Source organism: Dryobates pubescens, chromosome 10 (genome assembly GCF_014839835.1).
Source record: "Dryobates pubescens isolate bDryPub1 chromosome 10, bDryPub1.pri, whole genome shotgun sequence".
NCBI lineage: Eukaryota > Metazoa > Chordata > Aves > Piciformes > Picidae > Dryobates > Dryobates pubescens.
The window spans coordinates 27,945,658-27,968,106 of record NC_071621.1 but is presented as its reverse complement, the minus strand read 5'-3'; the positions used below and the strand labels follow the sequence as shown (position 1 = coordinate 27,968,106).

Below are 22,449 nucleotides of genomic sequence, written 5' to 3'. Positions count from 1 at the left end.
CTGGTGGCAAACCTATCCCTGCTGTATTAATTAGCTGAATTTTTAGTCAGCACTTTATAATAGTTCAAGTTTGTCTTCTATAAATTCAGTTAAGATACTGTTCTGCAGGGGTTTTGACCAAGAGGCCAGTTCCACTGCAGTGTGAATGAACATTTATAATGAAGTAGAAGATAATCTATCATTAACACTTCTCAAATATGCTGAGGAGACAGAGCAAGTATGGGCTGTTCATTACTTCTGCAGCAGACCATCTTAGCCATCCCTAGGCTGGGAGGCTCGCCTCCTCCTAATTAAGGAGATCTGATGTAATGCTGTCACAAAGAACAGAGAAATTCCAACATACTTTGTCACAAAAAATACAGCAAATAAAAGACAAGTAAAGATGTTTGTGAAATACCTAGAAAATGATGGCGTACTGTCAGTTAACTTTTGTTTCTTCTCAGGTATATCACTCAGGTACTCCGGCGGTGACTTCTCTTTTTCATCACTTGAAGTTCTCTCCCAACTACTGTCATCAGTTTGTTCCCTCCTACCTGATGATTTTTGATCAGACATTAATTTCTCATGGACATCTTCTCTGTGTGTTTTGGTCCACAGTGCAGTATCCTCACTAGGCTTTTGGAAACGACTGCTCAAAGAGCTGTGAGCTGGCTCTTTGGAAGAGGACGGTTGTGACTTAGAGTCTCTAGATGCACTGTAAGATGATAAATCATCATCAGAGGGTTTCAGAAATTTGTGTTTCATGTTGCTTAGAGATGAACTTTTTTCCCATCTTCGTTTGAGATCAGAGTGGTTTTCTCCTTTGGAGCTGTAGTCTCTCACTACTGAGTCTGTGCTACTGTGTCCACGTTCTCGGTCTTCTCTTGACATATCTCTTTTATAACCTTTGTCTTCTTGCGCCCATCTCTTGCCATACTTCTCTCTAGCAGACCCCCAATGCATGCTCCTATCATCTTCATCTCCTGTCTCTTTTCTCATATGCTGTTCTGTCTTTTCTTTCTCACCTTTGGAATAGTCACTTTTCTTCCATCTTCCAATTCTATCACAGTCTTTGTTTCTGGATGCAACTTTTTCAGCCTCTTCTAATCGTGACTGAAATATCTCCATTGACTGTAGGAATGAGTTTAACAACAAAAGTTATATTGCTTTTAAAATCATGGGCTATTGTGAAGCTCCCTACAAAGTACTACAAAACAGGTATCATTCTGTGAAAATGAGTTGCTGTGCAGAGGGCAAGGCATAAGCCACAGAGCAGAAAGACAGACGAGTACTAGAAAGTCCCTTACAGCCTTGTGTGTTAAATGATCTGTGGGGAAGGCTTTCTGATCCCTCCTCTTAAACAATTCCTAACTTTCATCCCATGATGATAAAAATGCTAAAGCCTCAGAATTTGTTTCTTCCTGGACTCCTGGAGATTAGGGGCATGAGTGAAGGAGAAAGGATTCCTCTTTATTACTCATTGATTTTGCATTTATGCTCACCAGATGCTCAGCTTCTACAGAACCAATGGATGTTGCCACTAAAATGTTTCACAGCCTAGTTAAACTCTTCACACAGGAGAGTGGGTTCAAAATCCTTAGCTTGAAAGAGGTTTTGAACCCCTGTCTCCAGGTTATTGGACAAACACTTTACCCACTAGGCAATTTTGAAAATGTGGACTGTTCCTTTCTCTTTTGAACTGAATTAAAAGCCATCAATTATTTTTTTTCTTCTCCTTCTCTCGAAATATTACATACTGAAGCAAATCAGGCAGGGATCTCTTTCAATCACTACCCTGTACCTTCAGCAGCCAGTGTGGTTGATGCTGTTTGAGCTCCATTTTCTTGAGAAACACACTTCAAATAATATTCTTTACAATCATTGAACAACTTCTACCAGCGCTCATCATCACTCAGGAGTGACTATGATTCAGTTTTAAGACAACAGGCATATCAACTTATTTAACATTTCCACAACCAAACTAGTCTTAATAAAACAAAAAAAATACGTAAAGTGTAAAAAAATTAGAAACAAAACAAACAAACAAAACCAGAAAATTCAAATATAACACTATGGCAAAGATTTAACACCCCAGACCTCTGATCAATGCTTCTAAAGACAACACTGTATGTAGAGAGCCAGGCCTTAAAGAGTTAATACTGTTATGGCAGACTGTTTTATTAAAAAATACAATTTGAAGATTTTTTTTAAACCCTTCAGAAGCAAGCAGCTTTCTCAGCATATCTGGACTGAGCAGATCACAAGTGGCCAAAAGCTCTCCAAATGACATTAGCATTGTTATCAGTCACAACGTCCAGCGTTATTTGCTACATGCAAGAGAACAGAATATATTTTCTGGTATGCATGATAATTTTGGAAGCACTCAGGTACTGGGATCATCTGAACTTCCTGATGCAGAGGGTAAGTTGTTCTAAATTTGTTATAGGATCCCATATAGTTAAAAAAAATGAGAAAAAGGTAAAAAAAAACTAGATATAAAAGGCTAAGTAACTTTAAACTCTTGATCACTTGAGAAATGCTTCACAGGATGTTTCTTCTTGCTTTCATTATGTCTTACACTACATATTAAGTATTTGCATCATTACAATGAAAGTAACCATTTCCAAGCATTTACCAATATGGGGGGAGGGGAAAGTAATTGATGATCTTTACCCCGTATCTCTCAGCCACAATTTCCTCAAAATCTCGTTTCTCTCTCTCAGCCTGCTCCTTCATCCTTTGGTACGATTTCCGTAACCAGCTTAAACCAGCATCTTCTACAGCTGTAACTAAAGTGGAAAAGAGAATCATAGAATCAATAAGGTTGGAAAAGACCTCAGAGATCATCAAGTCCAACCTGTCACCCAACACCTCATGACTAAGCCATGGCTTCAAGTGCCACGTCCAATCCCCTCTTGAACACCTCCAGGGACGGTGATTCCACCACCTCCCTGGGCTGCACATTCCAATGGCTAACAACTCTCTCTGTGAAGAACTTTCTCCTCACCTCAACCCTAAACTTCCCCTGGTGCAGCTTGAGACTGTGTCCTCTTGCTCTGGTGCTGGTTGCCTGGGAGAAGAGACCATGCCCCATCTGGCTACAACCTCCCTTCAGGTAGTTGTAGACAGCAATAAGGTCTCCCCTAAGCCTCCTCTTCTCCAGGCTAAGCAACCCCAGCTCCCTCAGCCTCTCCTCATAGGGCTTGTGCTCCAAACCCCTCCCCAGCTTTTTATCATAAACCACAAACAAATAGTTTCCACCACAGGAGTGCCACATGAGAAGTTGCATGGGTGGTCTTATGAAATTAAAGAATCTTCTTATTGTTTCCATTTTCTATGCCTATTCTTTGGCATACCCCTTTCATACAAAAAAGTCCATTTGCCTCCTCAGAGAATTAATGAGTGCCCATTGCTTTCCATTTGAGAAGCTAACAGACTTCTTAACATTCAGAACACATACTCACTGATGCCTGTCACCTCTTAGAGATCACAGATCTCCGTGACTCCTAGAAGAGAAGCATGAGGCTAATGGTTTGCAGGACAGACTGTCCACAGGGAAAGGCTCTCAAACAGAAAAGCCAGGGACCCTACTGTTCCCTGTTGACAGAATACAAGGACCCTTCTTATGAAAAAATAAACACTCCATGACATTATGAAAACATTATCTATCTGCTCTTGATGGAAATAGGCTGGATAACCCTGGGGTAAAGAAAGAAATGAAAAGGTTACAGAAATATTTTTCACAAACTGCATCTGTAATGCACTTCATTTTCATGTGACTCAGACTTCTGTGGTTGAATATTTTAAAACTATAATTTGTGTAATGGAATGAAAGGAACCAAATGAGATGACAACAATTTATCTTGTCTTGGTTAAATCATGATTTCCCTTAATTAGTTCAAAATGGAGAATTTCTGTAGAAGGCCAAACCATTCGAGATTAAAAACCAGTGAAAGGAAGTTCTACAAACCAACAGACTGATATGAACCTGCTATTCAGTACCAAATTTTCATCCAAATATCTTTTTACTACATGTTATCAATACCCTCTTTACATCAACGTTATCAGCAGCTTGTTAGCAGCACGAAGACCAGACCTGGAGTCAGGAATCTAAGATTATTACTAAAAGTTGATGTTTACCTTTCTTAACTGAAGTTGCTTCATCCCTCTCTGGAGGCAAACCTGTACCACCATCTTTCCAGTATGGATTGAGTTCTCTCTCAGACAGCATGGCCTAAAACAGAAATTATTTTAGAATAGAATAGAGCAGAATAGAATAGACCAGGTTAGAAAAGACCTTCGAGATCAAGTTCAACCTATCATCCAACACTATCTAATCAACTAAACCATGGCACCAAGCGCCCCATCCAGTCTCTTCTTAAACACCTCCAGTGATAGGGACTCCACCACCTCCCTGGGCAGCCCATTCCAATGGCCAATCACTCTTTCTCTGAAGAATTTCTTCCTAATATCCAGCCTGAACCTCCCGTGGCACAGCTTGAGACTGTGTCCTCTTGTTCTGGTGCTGGTTGCCTGGGAGAAGAGACCAACCCCCAGCTGGCTACAACCTCCCTTTCATACACAACCCACTGGAAAGAAGGCCACACCAACAGCCTGTCGTTGTTATTGAGCAGAATATCTCCAAAGCCCTTCAAATACTACAGAACACAGCACTAATAAAACTGGCTTCCTCCATACCTGGAAGATAGTTTCAAATCTCTTCTCCACAAGATAAGCTTATTGTATGAGACATTCCCATCCCAAACAGAACAAACAGCTGATCAATTAAATCCAAAATCACACAACATGTCAGGCATTCATTTTAAAACTATACAAAGATATGTATCAGAGCCAATTCATTGGTCCATTCATCACACAGAATTTAGTAACATAAAGGGGGAAAAACAAGTATGTATCAATTTCTCCTACCTGCTCAAGTTCTTGAGCTTTCTGGCGCTCCAGTATTTTTCCTTTGTTTCTCTCACCTTTGACAGCTGCTGCTGACGTGGTTTTCAATAACATGAAGTCTAAATTCATCCATTCTTCCCTCTTTAAAATAAAGACAGAGAACTGTCTGTCATATTTCCAACTAGCACACCTGACAAATGTTACTTAAAATAAACAGTACAGGCTTTACCAACACATATTAAATACTATAATGAAAAGTAAATATGACTTTAAGAACTTACACCTTTCAGTTTTTAAACATTCACTTACACAAACCAATTTCATAATGTTATGTCTTTCTGTAATTTGAGGCACATCTTCACAATGTATGCATCCAGTTCTGGAGCCCCTATTGTAAGAGGGATATGGAGGTGCTGGAGCGTGTCCAGAGAAGGGCCACGAGGATGAGCAGAGGGCTGGAGCACCTCTCCTATGAGGACAGACTAAAGGAGTTGGGGCTGTTCAGTCTGCAGAAGAGAAGGCTCCGAGGTGACCTCATTGTGGCCTTCCAGTATCTGAAGGGGGCCTACAAGAAGGCTGGGGAGGGACTTCTCAGGAAATCAGGTAGTGATAGGACTAGGGGGAATGGAATGAAGCTGGAGGTGGGGAGATTCAGGCTGGACGTGAGGAAGAAGTTCTTCACTGTGAGAGTGGTGAAGCCCTGGAATGGGTTGTCCAGGGAGGTGGTTGAGGCCCCATCCCTGGAGGTGTTTAAGCCCAGGCTGGATGAGGCTCTGGCCAGCCTGATCTAGTGTGAGGTGTCCCTGCCCACGGCAGGGGGGTTGGAACTAGATGATCCTTGTGGTCCCTTCCAACCCTGACTGATTCTATGATTCTATGATAAACTGTACAGACCGCTTATTATCATAGAATCAATAAGGTTGGAAAAGACCTCAGAGATCATCAAGTCCAACCTGTCACCCAGCACGTCATGACTATTAAACCATGGCTTCAAGTGCCACGTCCAATCCCTTTTTGAACACCTCCAGGGATGGTGACTCCACCACCTCCCTGGGCAGCCCACTCCAGGTGCCTAAATGAACACTGTACATCCAGACCAATGCTTTCTCCTCTTGCTAATTCTAGCTTTGTCACCCCTTAGTGTATACAACATCTGCAATCATAACGGAGCACAGCTCAAATCCTGGATATCTAGGCACCAACTGCACTCTCAAATTCAACAGTTACACATGGAGGCTCTGTGAACTGTGCCCACAATAGCAGGTAGAAAACTGCATATACAAAGCCTAAGCCAAATTGAGGACATTTTAAAAGCAAGGACTACTCTTTGAAGAAAAGTAGCACATTAAGAAACTATATATACCTACTACCTTTATACACACACAACCTGAAGCTCCAAAAATAGGCAGTGATGTACACACTATAAAACAAGCATTTGGAACACTACACTTTGGTAGTATCACAATCAAAATAACAAGATTACACTCATTCTGAAACATGTCCTTGCAGAAAAGTCTTCATATCTTCAGCAGGGCTTGAGCCTGACTTGTCAACCCAGATGAATTCTGTATCTCACATTTTCTGTTACTGACAAACTGCATTAGACAACACAACAAGGAGCTTCACAGATGAAATGCAACATTCCACTTCTTGGTTCTCTTCTAAAGAAGAGGAGGAATTGAAAATAATCTGTCTTCAAGTGATTCATTAGTATCTATGCCAACATTAGCAAGCAATATAGATCAACAGAACTGGATGTGCATGGAACCTCTGGAGGTCATCTGGTCCTACCACCCTGCTCAAGTTGCTCAGGATCACATATGGACAGCTTGTAAATATATCCACTGGGTAATCTGTGCCAATGCCTGGTCATGTCCACAGTAAAACACTGTTTTCTGATGATCAAAGTCTTGTGTTTTGGTTTGTACTCGCTGCCTCTGGTTCTGTCACTGGGGTCACAAAAAAGAGCCTGGTTCTGACTTCTCTATATAGGCTTTGAATCTGTGATTTGGGGAATTTTGGGGGGCTTGACTTAAGTTTTTTAGGTTTGGGGATGTTTTCTTTTGTAAGTAAGCACACTGGGAACTAGTCCAAGACTGGTCCCATGGAGCACTTTGAGAACCTATCTTCTAATCTAGTTTAACAAGAAATAGATTATATACTCCCAAGACCTCTTCACAACATGAGCCAAAATACAGAAAGTAGGAATGACCATGAAATTCATTTCAAAAGCACACTCTCAGTCCAAAAACAGACAAGCACACATATTACAATAAATGCTTTAAAAAATGGTTTTATAGTATAAATTACCAATGATTTGTATTTCTTGGTCTGTAAAACAGGTTCTGTTCAATACATTGCAAAGAAGCTGTCAAGAAATCTAAGCACACTTCACATTTGGTCATGCTGAATCTATTTCTGGAGTGGCTATCAGACTACTCACCTGCAGGGAAGGTTCTTCCACAGTATCTGATTGCTTGTTGACCTTCCAAGCCTTTTCTGTGTTATCTGACTGCGACACATTTGATTCAACCCATTCAACTGATGAATCCTGAAAACAGAGTTTTATGTAAATAACACCTTAACATACATATAGACTAGACTAGAACATGGTTGGAAAAGACCTTCAAGATCATTGAGTCCAACCTATCACCCAACACCATCTAATCAACTAAACCATGGCAGCAACACCCCATCAAGTCTCCTCCTAAACACCTCCAGTGATGGTGACCACCACCTCCCTGGGCAGCACATTCCAATGGCCAATCACTCTTTCTGTGAAGAACTTCTTCCTAACATCCAGCCTAAACCTCCCCCAGTGCAGCTTGAGACTGTGTCCTCTTGTTCTGGTGCTGGTTGCCCGGGAGAAGAGATCAACCCCCATCTGGCTACAACCTCCCTTCAGGTAGTTTCAGAGAGCAATAAGGTCTCCCCTGAGCCTCCTCTTCTCCAGGCTAATCAACCCCAGATCCCTCAGCCTCTCCTCACAGGGCTTGTGCTCCATAGGCCTCGTGATGTATAGCCAAAGACACTAAAATGCTGCAGGTTTCAAAAATATCAATGGAAGTATTTAAAGTGTCTTACTTACTGAAGAACTATCCAGTAAGTCATCCTTCTTTTCAGACTTTTGTTTCTTACTCTTCTTCTTTTCTTTCTTAGCTTTTTTTGAATGCTTATCCTTTTTCTTTTTTTTCTGCACAGAATGTTCCTGTAAGCAAATGTTTATAAATGAATAAACCAAATCACCCATATACAAAAAAAAGCCATCACAACCTAGTTACCAAACCATAATGAAACAGGTAAAACATACACAGCTGGAGATAGCTATATTTTACTTCTACCATTCTATTGGGGTTGGAATGGGGAGGGCATGCCTCACACCCATAATTGACTTCTCCTCCTCCTCTCAATCTTTTTCACCAGAATGAAGGCACAACTATACACAGAACATCGTCTACACTGCATTTACTTCAGTGAAATCTTCCTTGGGAATCCCTGCATCAATACACATCTGTGCTTTGATGAAGTATCTACACAGACTTCTTCCCATGGCACTACTCTCATCTGGCAGCATTTCCTCTTCTGCATTTGGCAGAAATTAAAGCTGCAACTGAATGACAGAAATTTTCCTTCTTGTGAGCAAAAGATTATTTCCACTTGAAAAAAATCTAGTACCAAAGCATGGAGAATTCAGAAATCAAGAGGGCTTTAAAGACCATCTTAAAGCCCTCGAACCCTTCTGTTCACATGAACATGCTGTAAAGCTAGTAACACAGTTCAGTAATATACACTTTAGTCACCTTTTCCAGCTGTTCCACACGTTCATTCACATCAGCAAGCATCCATGTATCTTCACCCCGAAGATGCTTTAGCAGCTTGTGCCTCTGCTCTTTTTCATAACTAATTTTGGCCTAAGATGAACAGAGAAGAAAAATAACCAGGTGGAGTTCAGTAGCATTTAGTGACAGACACATCTCTGTAAGCCACACTGACACAACCGAACACAGTGTTGAGAGTTGTGATTCAGAACCTTTCCTTTTTCAGGACTGCAATACAAACACAATAAAAATACTTTTGAATTGCCACCCAGGGCTCCAAAAATTGCAGGTGTGGCTCCTGCTACCTCTCTGTGATCCAGAGAGCTCCCTGGCTAACCGCGGCCACCCTAAGACATCTAACCATCTGGAACAACAGCCTTGAAAAGTTCATGCAGAAATCACTAGCTGTATTTTCAGTCCACATAGATGATGTGGAGAGGCTGAAGGAGCTGGGATTGTTTAGCCTGGAGAACAGGAGGCTCAGGGGCGACCTCATTGCTCTCTACAACTACCCGAAAGGTGGTTGTAGCTAGGAAGGAGTTGGTCTCTTCTCTCTAGCAATCAGCCCCAGAACAAGGGGACACAGTCTCAAGCTGTGCCAGGGGAAGTTTAGGCTTGAGGTGAGGAGACAGTTCTTCACCGAGAGAGTCATTTGTTATTGGAATGTGCTGCCCAGGGAGGTGGTGGAGTCACCATCCCTGGAGGTATTCAAGAGGGGATTGGACATGGCACTTGGTGCCATGGTCTAGTCATGAGGTCTGTGGTGACAGGTTGGACTCCATGATCTTTGAGGTCTCTTCCAACCTTTGTGATACTGTGATAATGGCCCTTCTGTCTTAAAATGAAAATTATCTGACTAAAATAAAGTAATTAAGCATTCCACTTTCATGGACAAGTGAAAGGTAATAACCTCAGCTACACAACTCAAAATAATGTTTAGAAGCCACATGTTCACAAAAGTTAAGCTCCTAACTGGACACAGATGAAAGTAAAGGGAACTTGAATATAGTTCTAGATGGGAAAAACACAATAAAAAACATACTCCAAATTCACTTGCTCAAAAAGTAAACACAAAACCTGTTGCCAATGGTTAGACTGGGGAAATGACAGGCTTTCTGCATACCCCATTCCACTCCCAGTTGAGAAATACCTCCCACCCCTTTAGCAGTTCTTGGGAATATAAATCTATAAACAACTGAAATAAAGGCCAATCAAGATCAGCTTGTCAACATATCTTCATGTAATATGCTCTCTGCCTATCTACAAAGATTCAGCCTCTTACACTTCTCTATAGTAACCAGCGCATTTTAAATAAAATTACTATTTTCTTCATGTTACCAACACTACAAACACACATTATTTGTAATGGTCATTTCATTTCATGCAAAGCGCAAAACTGGCTTTTATACTTTTTGCTAGAGCCAAGAATAAACATAAAATATACAGGCAAGTATTTAGGTAATTGAGATACATGTTTTGAACAAGAGAGGTGGATCACCATTTTGGCTGAAGCATACAAATACATATTCAGAACACAGAATGACTGGAAATCATCACTGAACTGCAGACTGTTGTCTCCTGAATACTAAATGAAAGAAGACTGGGCAAGATCAGTCTGTAGTGGCAATACCACCAGACTGTTAAAAGGAGAGAGACAGACACAAAAGCATCAGGTGGAAGATTGTTTCTTCTTAGACAAAACCATAAAATATAGAAGATTCTTAACAATATCTGTATGTAAAATAAAGAGAAAGCTGCCTAGAGATTCAAAATGTGAAAGAAGTTATATTTTCTACTAAATTATCATTTTAGCTTAAGACTACACAGTTAACATTACCCTCAGATCAGTTCTATTCCTAAAATCTATCTAGTTTCTACTAGCATCAAATTACAATACTCATTTTGATTCTGTTAGAATCACAGAATCACTAAGGTTGGAAAAGACCTTTAAGATCACCATGTCCAACAGTAATACAACCAACACAACCACTAAGCTATATCCTGAAACACAACATCTACAGACTTCTTGAACACCTCCAGGGATGTCATTTACAACACTGTGGGAACTTCAGAAATCACTAAAGAATCATAGAACCATTTCAGTTGGAAAAGATCTTTGAGATCATGGAGTCCAATGATTCTCTAACTCTACCAAGGCTGGGATGAAACCATGTCACTCAGCACCACATCTCTGCCTCTTTAAACACCTCCAGAGATGGGGATTTAACCACCTCCCTGGGGAGCCTATTCTAGTATTTGAGAACCCTTTCAGGGAAGAACTTGCTTCTAATATCCAAGAATGAAGATAGTGTTTTCTAGTTAGGAGCAGTATTTGTATTATTTAAATTTCTGACTCCCTAGTAGGCACATCTGAATTTTTTACTGCAGCTACATGCAAGCCTATGCATGTTAACACTGGGAGCATTTCTTCCTGAAATATTGCAATAGAATAGAATAGAATAGAATAGAATAGAATAGACCAGACCAAACCAGGTTAGAAGAGACCTTTGAGATCATTGAGTTCAACCTATCATCCAACACTATCTAATCAACTAAACCATGGCACCAAGCACCCCATCCAGTGAATTGTCTCCCTTCACACACATACATAATTATTTCAAGTTGAGGGAGAGAAAGAAAATTGTCTACACTACTTTATTAGCTTCAAACCTTACCTTTCTACTTACAATGATGCAGGGCTTACTACCACCTTATAAAATACAGAAAAGAAAGAAAAACTAGTTAAAGCTACTTACCATTTGATGCTATGAAGGCCAACTGCAAAAGTTTCACATCTCAACCCACAGGAGTTCAAGCATTTCATTCACATTAAGGCTCACTAATATTTCATGATACCACAAAAATATCCCACAATTTATCCCTTCCCCTCTACAAACAAATACTTACCACTAAGTACATTTTAGGCCACTAAAGGAATACATTTTTATTCATGAATACCTAATGCCACATTTCTCAAATACCAGTTTCAAAGTAATGCATCAATTATACAAGTGACTGTGCACACCACACACCAACACAGAGGACAAGCAACAGCCTGTCAGGAAGGGCAAGCGTTAAAGCTACATTACCTACTTTGGCAAAACCCTAACAAAGTTGCTCACAGTCTCCTTTGCAACAAGCACAAGGTGAAGGATAATGCTGAAAAAGCACTCTGAAGGTTCTGGTGGTAAGGTGCTATATAAAAATAATAATTGCTCCCCAGCACTATGTTAGCAATGTTTGTGAAGGTGAAGAGAGCCAAACTTTGTGTTATCCAGCACAAGCAGGCTAAAAGGTCTTGCATTTCACGGCCCCATCTGAATGAGGAAAGAAATCAAGTTCAGAGAAAGTGCTTTCTGGTTTTCATTAGTCAGGTCATTAAGGCCAGCCTGTGTGGTTGCTGACAACAGCATCAGCTAAATGAGGATTAACATTTGCTCCAAACAGCCTGTAATAAGACTGCAGACACAAACACCAAAAGCTGTAAAATTTGTACCATGCCACCCCAGAAAGAAGTGGAAAAGATCAAAGACACTGCCAAAGGCCAAGGTCCAGGTCACACAATAAATGGAGGTCATTAGGTGACAGTTTCTCAAATATGCCCAGAAGGGATAGAGGGATGTCACCTAGGGAGGCAGCCTAAAACACTTCCTCCCTAGCTCATAGAAACCCTGACTAACACTTTCCTGAGGCCAACTCTATTTTCCATTCCAGCTCTCACCAATGCCACTGCAGAGACCATGCAATTTTCTCTTTTTTAACTCTGCTCAACCTCTAACTCTTCAAATGATAATCACCACCACCCAGTAGACAACTTCTCCGTCAAAAAGAAGGAAAAAAGCCTTAATCTCCAACAAGCAATCAGAAGAAACTCTACAGCACACCACCAGATCAAGACAGCATGAAAAATTACCCAACACAGAGAGCAATAGCTAAGTTCCTCCAATGGCTACCCACCACTGAAAGGCAGGGCTACATTCCCACCATACCTCTCCTCTGTACATTTCTCCTGATCCTCTTATCCCAATTCTCTATCTGAATAAAACACTTTTGTGAATGCTTAAACTATTTGTCCACCCTCAGTATTATGATTATTGTTATATCCATAAAGCCTTCCCAAGGAAAAACAGTAGTGGAAACACAAGAAAGGCCTTAGCTTCCACTGCAACTTGCCAAATCACAACAGAGTCAGAGTACCTCCACCACCTCCAGTGCCATGCCAGCTGGAAATGTCAATGCTATTATTTTCACCTGCCAAAATGCATAGATGACATGTCACTGAAATGACCATCATTTAAGCTTCTTATGTTCAAAACTCATTATGGAACAGCCACACATACAAGTTAAAGAGCAGACTGCAGGAGATGTCAATGTTCAGTCAGAAACATCTGGGAGGCAGTATTATTTCTGCTGGTACAGCTGCAGACACAACAGACAAACAGCTGCTAGCTACTAATGCTAGGAAGCTTGTAGGCAGATACTTCATGTTAGCATAGGACCTCTCTACTCCTGTGAGAGAGGAAGATCTAGAGGAATAACATGCAGAACAGAACAAGGAAGGTATCTGTCTTCATCACTCAACTCCTAAAGTGACCTGTCTGTTAAATCAAGTATGTTGCTTGCAAAAATGTGTTATCGTTCATAGAAACATAAAATCATTTGGGTTGGAAGGGATCTACCTAAAAGATCATCTAAGATCAACCCCCATGCCATGGGTAGGTACATCTCCTACTAGACCAGGTTGCACAAGGCACCACCCAATCTGGCTTTGAACACTTCCAGGGTTGGATCCTCCAGAACTTCTCTGGGCAACCTGTTCCAGTGCCTCAGCACAATTAGGGGGAAGAATTTCTTCCTAATGTCCAATCTAAACTTAGTTACTTCCAGTTTGAAACCATTACCCCTTGTCCTGTCTCTACATGTCTTTGTGAAAAGCCCTTCTCCAACCATTCTGTAGGCCTCCTTCAAATACTGGAAGGCTGCTATAAGACCTCACGCGATCCTTCTTTTCATCGGTCTGAACAACCCCAACCTTTCCAGCCTGTCTTCATGGGAGAGGTGCTCCAGCCCTCTGATCATCTTAGTAGCCCTTCTCTGGACCTGCTCCAACAGTTTCTTGTCCTTCTTGTGTAGGGTCTTACAAGCACAGAGTAGAGGGGGAGAATCCCCTCTCTTGACCTGCTGGCTCATGTTGAAGTTCTCATCAACCACAACCTTAAAGTCCTTCTCATCAGGACTGCTCTCTATGCATCACATACAAAAAACAGAGACACTCTCTGTCAAAAGACTGAAATCCTGTGGTGAAAAGCTACTGACAAGCTCACTTCCTTGTACAGAGTCAGGGATGTAACACCTCATACAGGATTTAAAAGGAAAAGAACAAAAAGAAGATACTTAGTATTACAGCACAGAAGCAACTTCCAACACACAACAGCTCCATAGCCCCAAAAGGGAAATGTTTTAATTTCTAATTTCTGTATTAATGTCTATTACTACTATTATTCTATTAATTACTATTAATTTCTAATTAATTTACCATTAATTTCTAATTTCTGTAATTTTCCACTGAACCATGAAGTGCAAAATACTGCCAAAGCAGTTCATGACCTCAGCAAATACTAATCACTGCAACAACCTAATGGTTAGGCTTTGAAGAGGAAATATCTGAACTGATTCACAGCTTGTTTAGGGCTCAGATACAATGAATTCAGTGATACTGTTGCATATTGGGGTTTTTTAGACTTTAGATCTAAAAAACCTAAAGCAAAAGTAAAGCCAGAGTCTAAGTCAAAAGCATCAAAGGATGTTTCTAAAAAAGGCTTGCACATCTCAATTTTTTTTCAGAACTCTAAATAAGTAAAACTAAACACAGAATTTCTTGTTTGTGCAATGAACTCACTTAGAGGTGTAATTTTATTAACATTGTAGCAGAGCTCTGCAGAGGGACCTAGACAGGCTGGACAGATGGGCAGAGTCCAAGGGCATGAGATTTAACACATCCAAGTGCCAGGTTCTACACATTGGCCACAGCTGCCCCATGCAGTGCCACAGGCTGGGGTCAGAGTGGCTGGAGAGAGGCCAGGCAGAGAGGGACCTGGGGGTAAAGGTCGATACTAGGCTGAACATGAGCCAGCAGTGTGCCCAGGTAGACAAGAAGGCCAATGGCATCTTGGCCTCTATCAGGAATACTGTGGCCAGCAGGAGCAGGGAGGTCATTCTGCCCCTGTATTCAGCACTGCTTAGGCCACACCTTGAGTCCTGTGTCCAGTTCTGGACCCCACAGTTTAGGAAAGACGTTGAGCTGCTGGAATGTGTCCAGAGAAGGGCAACAAAGCTGGTGAGAGGTCTGGAGCACAAGCCCTATGAGGAGAGGCTGAGGGAGCTGGGGCTGCTTAGCCTGGAGAAGAGGAGGCTCAGGGGAAACCTTCTTGCTCTCTACAACTACCTGAAGGGAGATTGTAGCCAGGTGGGGGTTGGTCTCTTCTCCCAGGCAACCAGCACTAGAGCAAGAGGACACAGTCTCAAGCTGCCCTAGGGGAGGTTTAGGCTGGATGTTAGGAAGAAATTCTTCACAGAAAGAGTGATTGGCCATTGGAATGTGCTGCCCAGGGAGGTGGTGGAATCACCATCACTGGAGGTGTTTAGGAAGAGACTGGATAGGGGGCTTGGTGCCTTGGTTTAGTTGATTAGATGGTGTTGGATGACAGGTCAGACTTGATCTCAAAGGTCTCTTCCAACCTGGTTAATTCAATTCTATTCTAAATATATCCTGTTTGTCTGAGTGAAGTCTTATTTACCTACTCTCAACAGCTTTTATTTGAAAAAGTAAAAATACCAAACAAGAGAAACTTAATTGTTATGGGTTACTAATAGATTACAAATGACCGGATTTTCTGCACAAGGAATGGTCAAAATCACATCACCCTCAGAGACCAAAGAACGAAACATTCCATTCCACACCCAAAAAAAACAACCCAACCAAGTAACAGAAGGGCAACCATGAAGTACAGAAATATTGTGTCATAGCACAGATGCAAGAATAATTCAGAATTGAATTATTGCTAGCTTTTAACAAACAAAGAGAAAAAAAAGTGCTCACGCTCAGAAGAAGTACACATCCCTGCACTCACAACACATCTATCAGATTATTTTCTCTTTCTAAACTTGCCAACTGAAACAGCAGTGTCATGAACTGTCACACTCATCAAAACACCATGCTATTTCTGGAGCTTAATAACAGTTTGCTTGTCAACACTTAATTATTTGATTACCGAGCATTATCATAAACATCACCAGCTGCTGGGTTTTACCAGTGCAGCTGGGAGGCCAGACTACACAAATAAAAGAATGGGCTTCCAAAATGTAAAAGAAATCTCAATTAGTGGGATGGTATTTCTTCAAAAGAAGTGGAAGTTCATAACCAGCAAAAAAAATAGGAAACAATAAAGTAATGTTACCAAAAATCAACAGGAAGCAATTCTGCTGCTTGCTTTAAAGGGCACTAAGGAAATCTATTTCTGTAGCTGTTTCAAACTCTACTATATATTTAATCTCCTGGTGATTATGGATACGGAATCTGCAAGGGTGATTTGGGGAGGATTACTTCCAAAGAAATAGACTCTCAGACTCGTCACACTGTCCTAACTGTCAAGAACCAGAGCTTAAGAACTCCCTTTATCCTTGACCTACTTCAACTTAAAACAGGATAAAATGCTTATTATACTCTTTTGCTAGCATAGTCTAAAACTGTGGTACAGTGAAGGCAGCAGGGGAGCTACTAACCTTCAACACATCTACTCCTTAGTAAAACTTTTAGTTCTTACTGCAAAGAACACAAATAGTTCAAGAGCATACATATGATGATGAAGACACTAATTCCACAAGCAACAGCAATGATAAACTTCTGATCATTACTGTACATTTCAGTGCTACCCAATCCACCCAAGAGAAGCCCTGAGACTCATGAGTCTGACTTAGATTTAGGCTGCTCAGAAGTCAAAAGATTACACCTTGGAAAAATAACAGATTTTAGAATGTGCCTTTTGCCCTTGCAGTAAGGAGATGAAAAGTCATGGTTGGAAGCACAGATACTGGAAATTCCAGCAGGAGCAGGGAAGTGATCGTGCCGCTGTACTTGGCCCTGGTGAGGCCGCAGCTTGAGCACGGCTTTCAGTTCTGGGTGCCACACTAACAAGAAAGATATTGGGGTCTTGCAGCACATCCAGAGAAAAGTAAGAAGGATGGAGAAGGGTTTGGAGGGCATGTTATATGAGGAGTCAATGAGGGAACTGGGGTTGTTTAGTCTGGAGAAGGGAAGGCTAAAGGGAGATCTTACTGCTCCCTACAACTACCTGAAAAGAGGCTGTAGTAAGGCCAGTGTTGGTCACTTCTCCCAAGTAACTAACAATAGGACAAAAGGAAATGGGTTGAAGATGTGCCAGGATTGGATAGATTGGATATTAGGAAAAATTTCTTCACTGAAAGAGTGGTGAGGCATTGGAGCAGGTTGCCCAGAGAGGCAGTGGAGTTGCCATCCATGGAGGTGTTCAAGAAACATGTAGATGTGGTGCTTCAGGATACAGTTTAGTGGTCATGGTAGTTCAGTTACGGTTGGACTCAATGATCTTAAAGGTTTTTTCCAACCTTTATGTTTCCATGAAATAGGAAAGCATAACTGCTGATTAGCACCTGGGTCTAAAACATACATTGCAATGGAGTGGAGGCCCAGCTGTCCATGTTTGTGACAGGATCAAAAAAACAAATGTTGGCTGGGGCCAGGTGTGGACAAAAATTCAACAACAAAGCCCTAGAGACACATGGACAGGCTTTATCCTTGTCCTGCCCAGAAGGGGTTCCCTTTGGGTAAGCTGCAACCTCCATGCTACTGAGTGTATTTAGAATAGAATAGAACAGAATAGGAATAGAATTGACCAGGTTGGAAAAAAACCCCAAGATCATTGAGTCCAACCTATCATCCAACACTATCTAATCAACTGAACCATGGCACCAAGCACCCCATCCAGTCTCTTCCTAAACACCTCCAGTGATGGTGACTCCACCACCACCCTGGGCAGAACATTCCAATGGCAAATCATTCTTTCTATGAAGAACTTCTTCCTAACATCCAGCCTAAACTTCCCCTGGCACAGCTTGAGACTGTGTCCTCTTGTTCTGGTGCTGGTTGCCTGGGAGAAGAGATCAACCCCCACCTGGCCACAACCACCCTTGAGGTAGTTGTAGACAGCAAATCCAGTATCCCAACTGAAAAATGTACAATAAAGACCAGGGAAGCTGACAAAAGTACATACAGGGTTAAGCCCTAAGTGAGGCATCTTCAAAACATTCTTGTATTCTCTGGCAATCTGAGGCTCAGCAGTTTTTCAGTCAATAACTTTCAAAGTAAATTTTTACCTTTAGGCTATCCTTCTCTGGATAGAAGTGAAGTGTCAGTATTTGCAACATGCTATACAAAAGGACCTACAAGTGCATCTCCTGAGAGTTCATTTCTTTTGTCTGCTCCAAGCTGCCTACCTGCAAATCAACTTAATAGGCTCTAGTTCTTGCATTGAAATAAACAGTAGACAGCAACTCTCTATTCCCTGCTCCACATCACTAATGATTTTATAGAACTCTCTCATGTTAACTTTTTTCAGCCTACTTTTTTTGCATCTCAAACCCTTGGACAGATGGTACCAAGATCATCTCCAACACCTTTCTTCAAGACTATTCAGTTCTCCTTGTGATGCAGGGACCTGGAATCGACATCCTATTTGATATTATACAGAAATCAGTAAGACACCTTTGTAACCACTTCCTTGTTCTTTGATCCTTTCTCAGTAGCTTTGAACACTTGATTAGCTGTTGTCTGAGCAACAATACATTATCTTTCTAGAGCTATTTACTCCCCAGCTGTTAGTCTTGCATGGCAAAAAGTCAACTCTGAGCCCACTGTTGTGCACAGAAAATTAGAACTGCCTTCCTGCATGATCACAGAAACCCAGAACCACAGAATGGTTTGGGTTGGAATGGACCTTACAGTCTGTCTAGTTCTAACCCCTCTGCTATTGCTCAAGGCCACATCCAATCTGGCTTTGAATACTTCCAGGGTTAGAACCTCCACAGCATCTCAGGGCAACTCATTCCAGTGTCTCACAACACATATGGGGAAAAATGTCTTCCTAATGTCCATCTAAATCTAGCTTCCAGTTTGAAACCATTACTCATTGTCCTATCACTACATGTTTTTACAAAGTCCTCCTCCAGCTATCCTGCAGGCCCCCTTCAAATACTGAAAGGCTGCAGTAAAGTCTACCCAGATCCTTCACTTCAGCAGTCTGAACAACCCCAGTCCTCCAAGCCCTCATGGGAGGGCTGCTCGACTTCTGATCATCTTTGCTGCTCCAATAGTTCCCCATCCATCTTGCATAGGGGACGCCAGTGACAAAGAGGGGGAGTTGTCTTTTATGTGTCATTTAAAGAACGGCTGAGTGCTGGGGTTGTTTAGCCTAAAGAAGGCCAGGAAGTGAGGGTAGTGTTGTCTTATCAATGTACACAGGTATCTGAAGAGGAGGCATAACGAAGACTGCCTCTGTCCAAAGGTGTAAGCACAGACACACACCCTAAGTGAAATATCAAACGATTCAATACTGCTATAAGTGGCAAAACGCACAAGCCCAGATGGCTGTCACTCAAATCTAAGTTCTCGATTGCTTTCTGACACTCCTGGTACCGCAGCCCGACTATCCTCGGGGCCCTCCCCAAGGCGACCCCCGCCTCTAACTGCCGCTTGTCCGGCCTGTGAGCAGGAGGCCGCGGCCAGGGCTGCCCTCGGGAGAGCACAGACCCTGCCCAAGACAAGACTGCTCCAGCACCCGGCCTCCAGCCGAGAAAGGGCTAAGCGGTCCCCGGAGAAAGGCTGGCCTGGACTGGGCCGAGCCAAGCCGGGCCCAGCCGAGCCGAGCCGTGCCAGGCACCCCACCTGCGCCAGCAGCGCCTCCCGCTCCCGCTGTCGCTGCTCCTTGCGCGCCGCCAAGCTCCGCTCGCTCTCAAACCCGGACGCCATGGCCCGTGTCACCCGGAAACTAAACCTGCGCCGACGCCGCGCAGCGGCGCTGCCGTACGGCGAGCGAGGGACACTGTCGTAAACGGCGTCCCTGGCAGCGCGGGCGGGCCGGGGCGGGCGCCGCCGGCGCTGCTTCGTAGGATGCGCCGGTGGGAACGGACCTCTAGAGGTCATGTACTCCAACCTCTCTGCAGTGAGCAAGGACATCCCCAACTAGACCAGAGCCCCATCAAGCCTGATTTCTAATGTCTCCAGAGATGGGACCTCAACCACTTGCCTGTGCAACGTGTTCCAGTGTTCCACCACCCCCATAGCCAAGAGATTCCTAACGTCCAGTCTAAATCTGCCCTTCTCTAGTTTAAAACCATTTGTTCTTGTCTTAATGCCACATGTCTTCCTTGTAAACAGTCCCCAGCTTTTCTGTAGGTCCCCTTCAGGTCTCGGAAGGCTATTACAAGGCTTCCCCGGAGACTTCTCCAGGCTGAACAGACCCAACTCGCTCAGCCTGTGCTTGTAGGAGAGCTGGTCCACCCCTCTGATCGCTTTTGTCGCCCTCCTCTGAACCCACTCCATCAGGGCTATGCCCTTCTCGTGCTGAGGGCCCCAGAGCTAGGCGCAGTACTCCAGAGCAGAGTGTCAGAATCACCTCCCTCGATCTGCTGGCCATGCTTCTTTTGATGCAGCCTAGGATGTGATCAGCCTTCTGGGCCACAAGTACTCATCACTGGCTCATGACCAGCTTTTTCTCCGTTGGCCCCCCTAAGCCCTTTTCCATAGGGCTGCTCTCTATCACCTCATCCCCTATCCTCTATTGATAATGAAGATTGTTCTGATCCAGGTGGAGGACCTTGCACTTGGCTTTGCTGAACCTCACAAGGTTCACCTGGGTACACCTCTCCAGCTTGTGCAGGTCACTAGATCAAATCCTGTGTCTCTGGCATATCAATCGCACCACTCAGCTTGGTGTCATCTGCAAACTCACTGAGCGTGCACACAATCTCACTGTGTCATTGATGAAGATATTAAACAACACTGGTCACAGTATGGACCCCTGAGGGACACTTCTTGTCACCCATCTCCATCTGGACATCAAGCCATTGACTACTACCCTCTGGATGCAAGCACCCATCTAATTCCTTATCCACTTGTCGTAGTTTGGGCTGGGTGCCCTCTGCTACAGGGGTGTTTCTTGTGTCCAGCAGCCCAGCCCAGTGGGTGGACGCACCATAATCCCTTGCACCACTATAAATTTTGCAGTGGGGTCTGGCACTTCCTCTTTCCTTCCCTCTCCGAGACTTGGTAACTGGGGGAGAGATCTCCCAGCCATGGCCTGATTGGGCCCAAGGCCACTGGGGGATGGGCAGTCTCAGATCTGGCCAGCTGAGACCAGCCTAATAGTGGGGGGGGAAGGAGGAGCCCTGGGGGTTTTGGGTGCACCCTCAGGTAGGGTTTGGGGTCTTTCTGGGTTTACTTTGGTTCCTTTCTTGTCACTATGTTTCCTGTTGTGCACACTCACTGTTCTCTATTTAAACTCTCCACTACCTCTGCAATCAGTTTGTTTGAGTCGTTATTTCTGTGCGTGGTGGGGAGGGAGTTTGCCCCAACCCATTACACCACTGAAGAGTCTGCCCATTTAATCCATATCTCTCCAACCCAGAAGGAAGGGCATTGTGGGGAACTGTGTCAAATGCCTTACACAAGCCCAGACAGATGACATCCATTGCCCTTCCCTTGTTCACTGATGCAGTCACTTGATTGTAGAAGGCCACTAGATTGGTCAGACAGGACTCACTTTTACTAAAGCCATGCTGGCTATCTCAAATCAGATTTGAGACAGACTCCTGTCTTGATTTCTTTGAGATGAGATCAGAGCGTTACTAGTGTGTCTGATGCTAACTGCTCACAGTTGCTACGTAACAACATGAATTGGGTAAAGGCCTTAGTGAAGTGGTTGGGTAATTTGTTAGCTATTTGCATGGGACAGTATGTTTTCAAAGTGATAAAGGTAATTTAATCATCCTCTCCATGGTGGTATTAAATGTGTAGATCGTATTTGCATCTTTGTTCAATTTATGCTATGATAGTTAAGCCATAAAGATGAATCTGTTGTAGATAACCAATAGCTTCTTGGACACTGTTTGGAAAAGCAGCCTGTGAATCCCCTTTGGGGAGCCATGTAGAAAGTAAGCAGATGGCTATAAAAGATGTTCCTGCAGGACTGACTCAGTCCTCGGCTATATGCAGCAAAGGACACTGGTTGAGATAGAAGCAAGAAAAGAGCATGTTTGACCAAGTAAGGAAAGCCTCTTTGCTGATTGTGATGTGCTCTTCTTAGAAGCAAACTGGTTTCTTTCCACTCAGTGTTGTCACTTGCTCCAGGCAGCCAGAACATCTCAGGTTGGTGCTTCCTAATTCACTCAGCAGATGACCAGGCATATTTGCCTAATAGATTTATATTCAATCTATCAAACAGCAAATTGATAGTCCATCTGCATCTGTCTTATGAGAAGAGGCTGAAAGACCTGGGGCTCTTTAGCCTGGAGAACATAAGACTGGGAGGGATCTTATCAAGACTTAGAAACACATGAAGGGCAGGTGTCAGAAGGATGGGGCAGGACTCTCTTCAGTGGCACCCAGTGACAGGACAAGGGGCAATGGGCACAAACTACAATACTGGAGGTT

At 43.0% G+C, this 22,449-nt stretch overlaps 1 protein-coding gene across 1 annotated transcript in view; it reads right to left on the bottom strand.

The window, feature by feature from the left end:
* CWF19L2 (CWF19 like cell cycle control factor 2) overlaps window positions 1–19,786 on the bottom strand; it is a 73,974-nt gene extending 54,188 nt beyond the window's left edge. The window contains exons 1-8 of the mRNA XM_054164503.1: window positions 19,684–19,786; window positions 8,688–8,798; window positions 7,976–8,095; window positions 7,331–7,438; window positions 4,909–5,028; window positions 4,120–4,213; window positions 2,653–2,768; window positions 398–1,110 (exon numbers count right to left, since the gene is read on the bottom strand). Coding sequence (XP_054020478.1) covers window positions 398–1,110; window positions 2,653–2,768; window positions 4,120–4,213; window positions 4,909–5,028; window positions 7,331–7,438; window positions 7,976–8,095; window positions 8,688–8,798; window positions 19,684–19,767 — 1,466 coding nt within the window. The 5' untranslated portion in view covers window positions 19,768–19,786. The remainder of the gene's footprint in view (window positions 1–397; window positions 1,111–2,652; window positions 2,769–4,119; window positions 4,214–4,908; window positions 5,029–7,330; window positions 7,439–7,975; window positions 8,096–8,687; window positions 8,799–19,683) is intronic.
* Window positions 19,787–22,449: the final 2,663 nt, after the last annotated feature.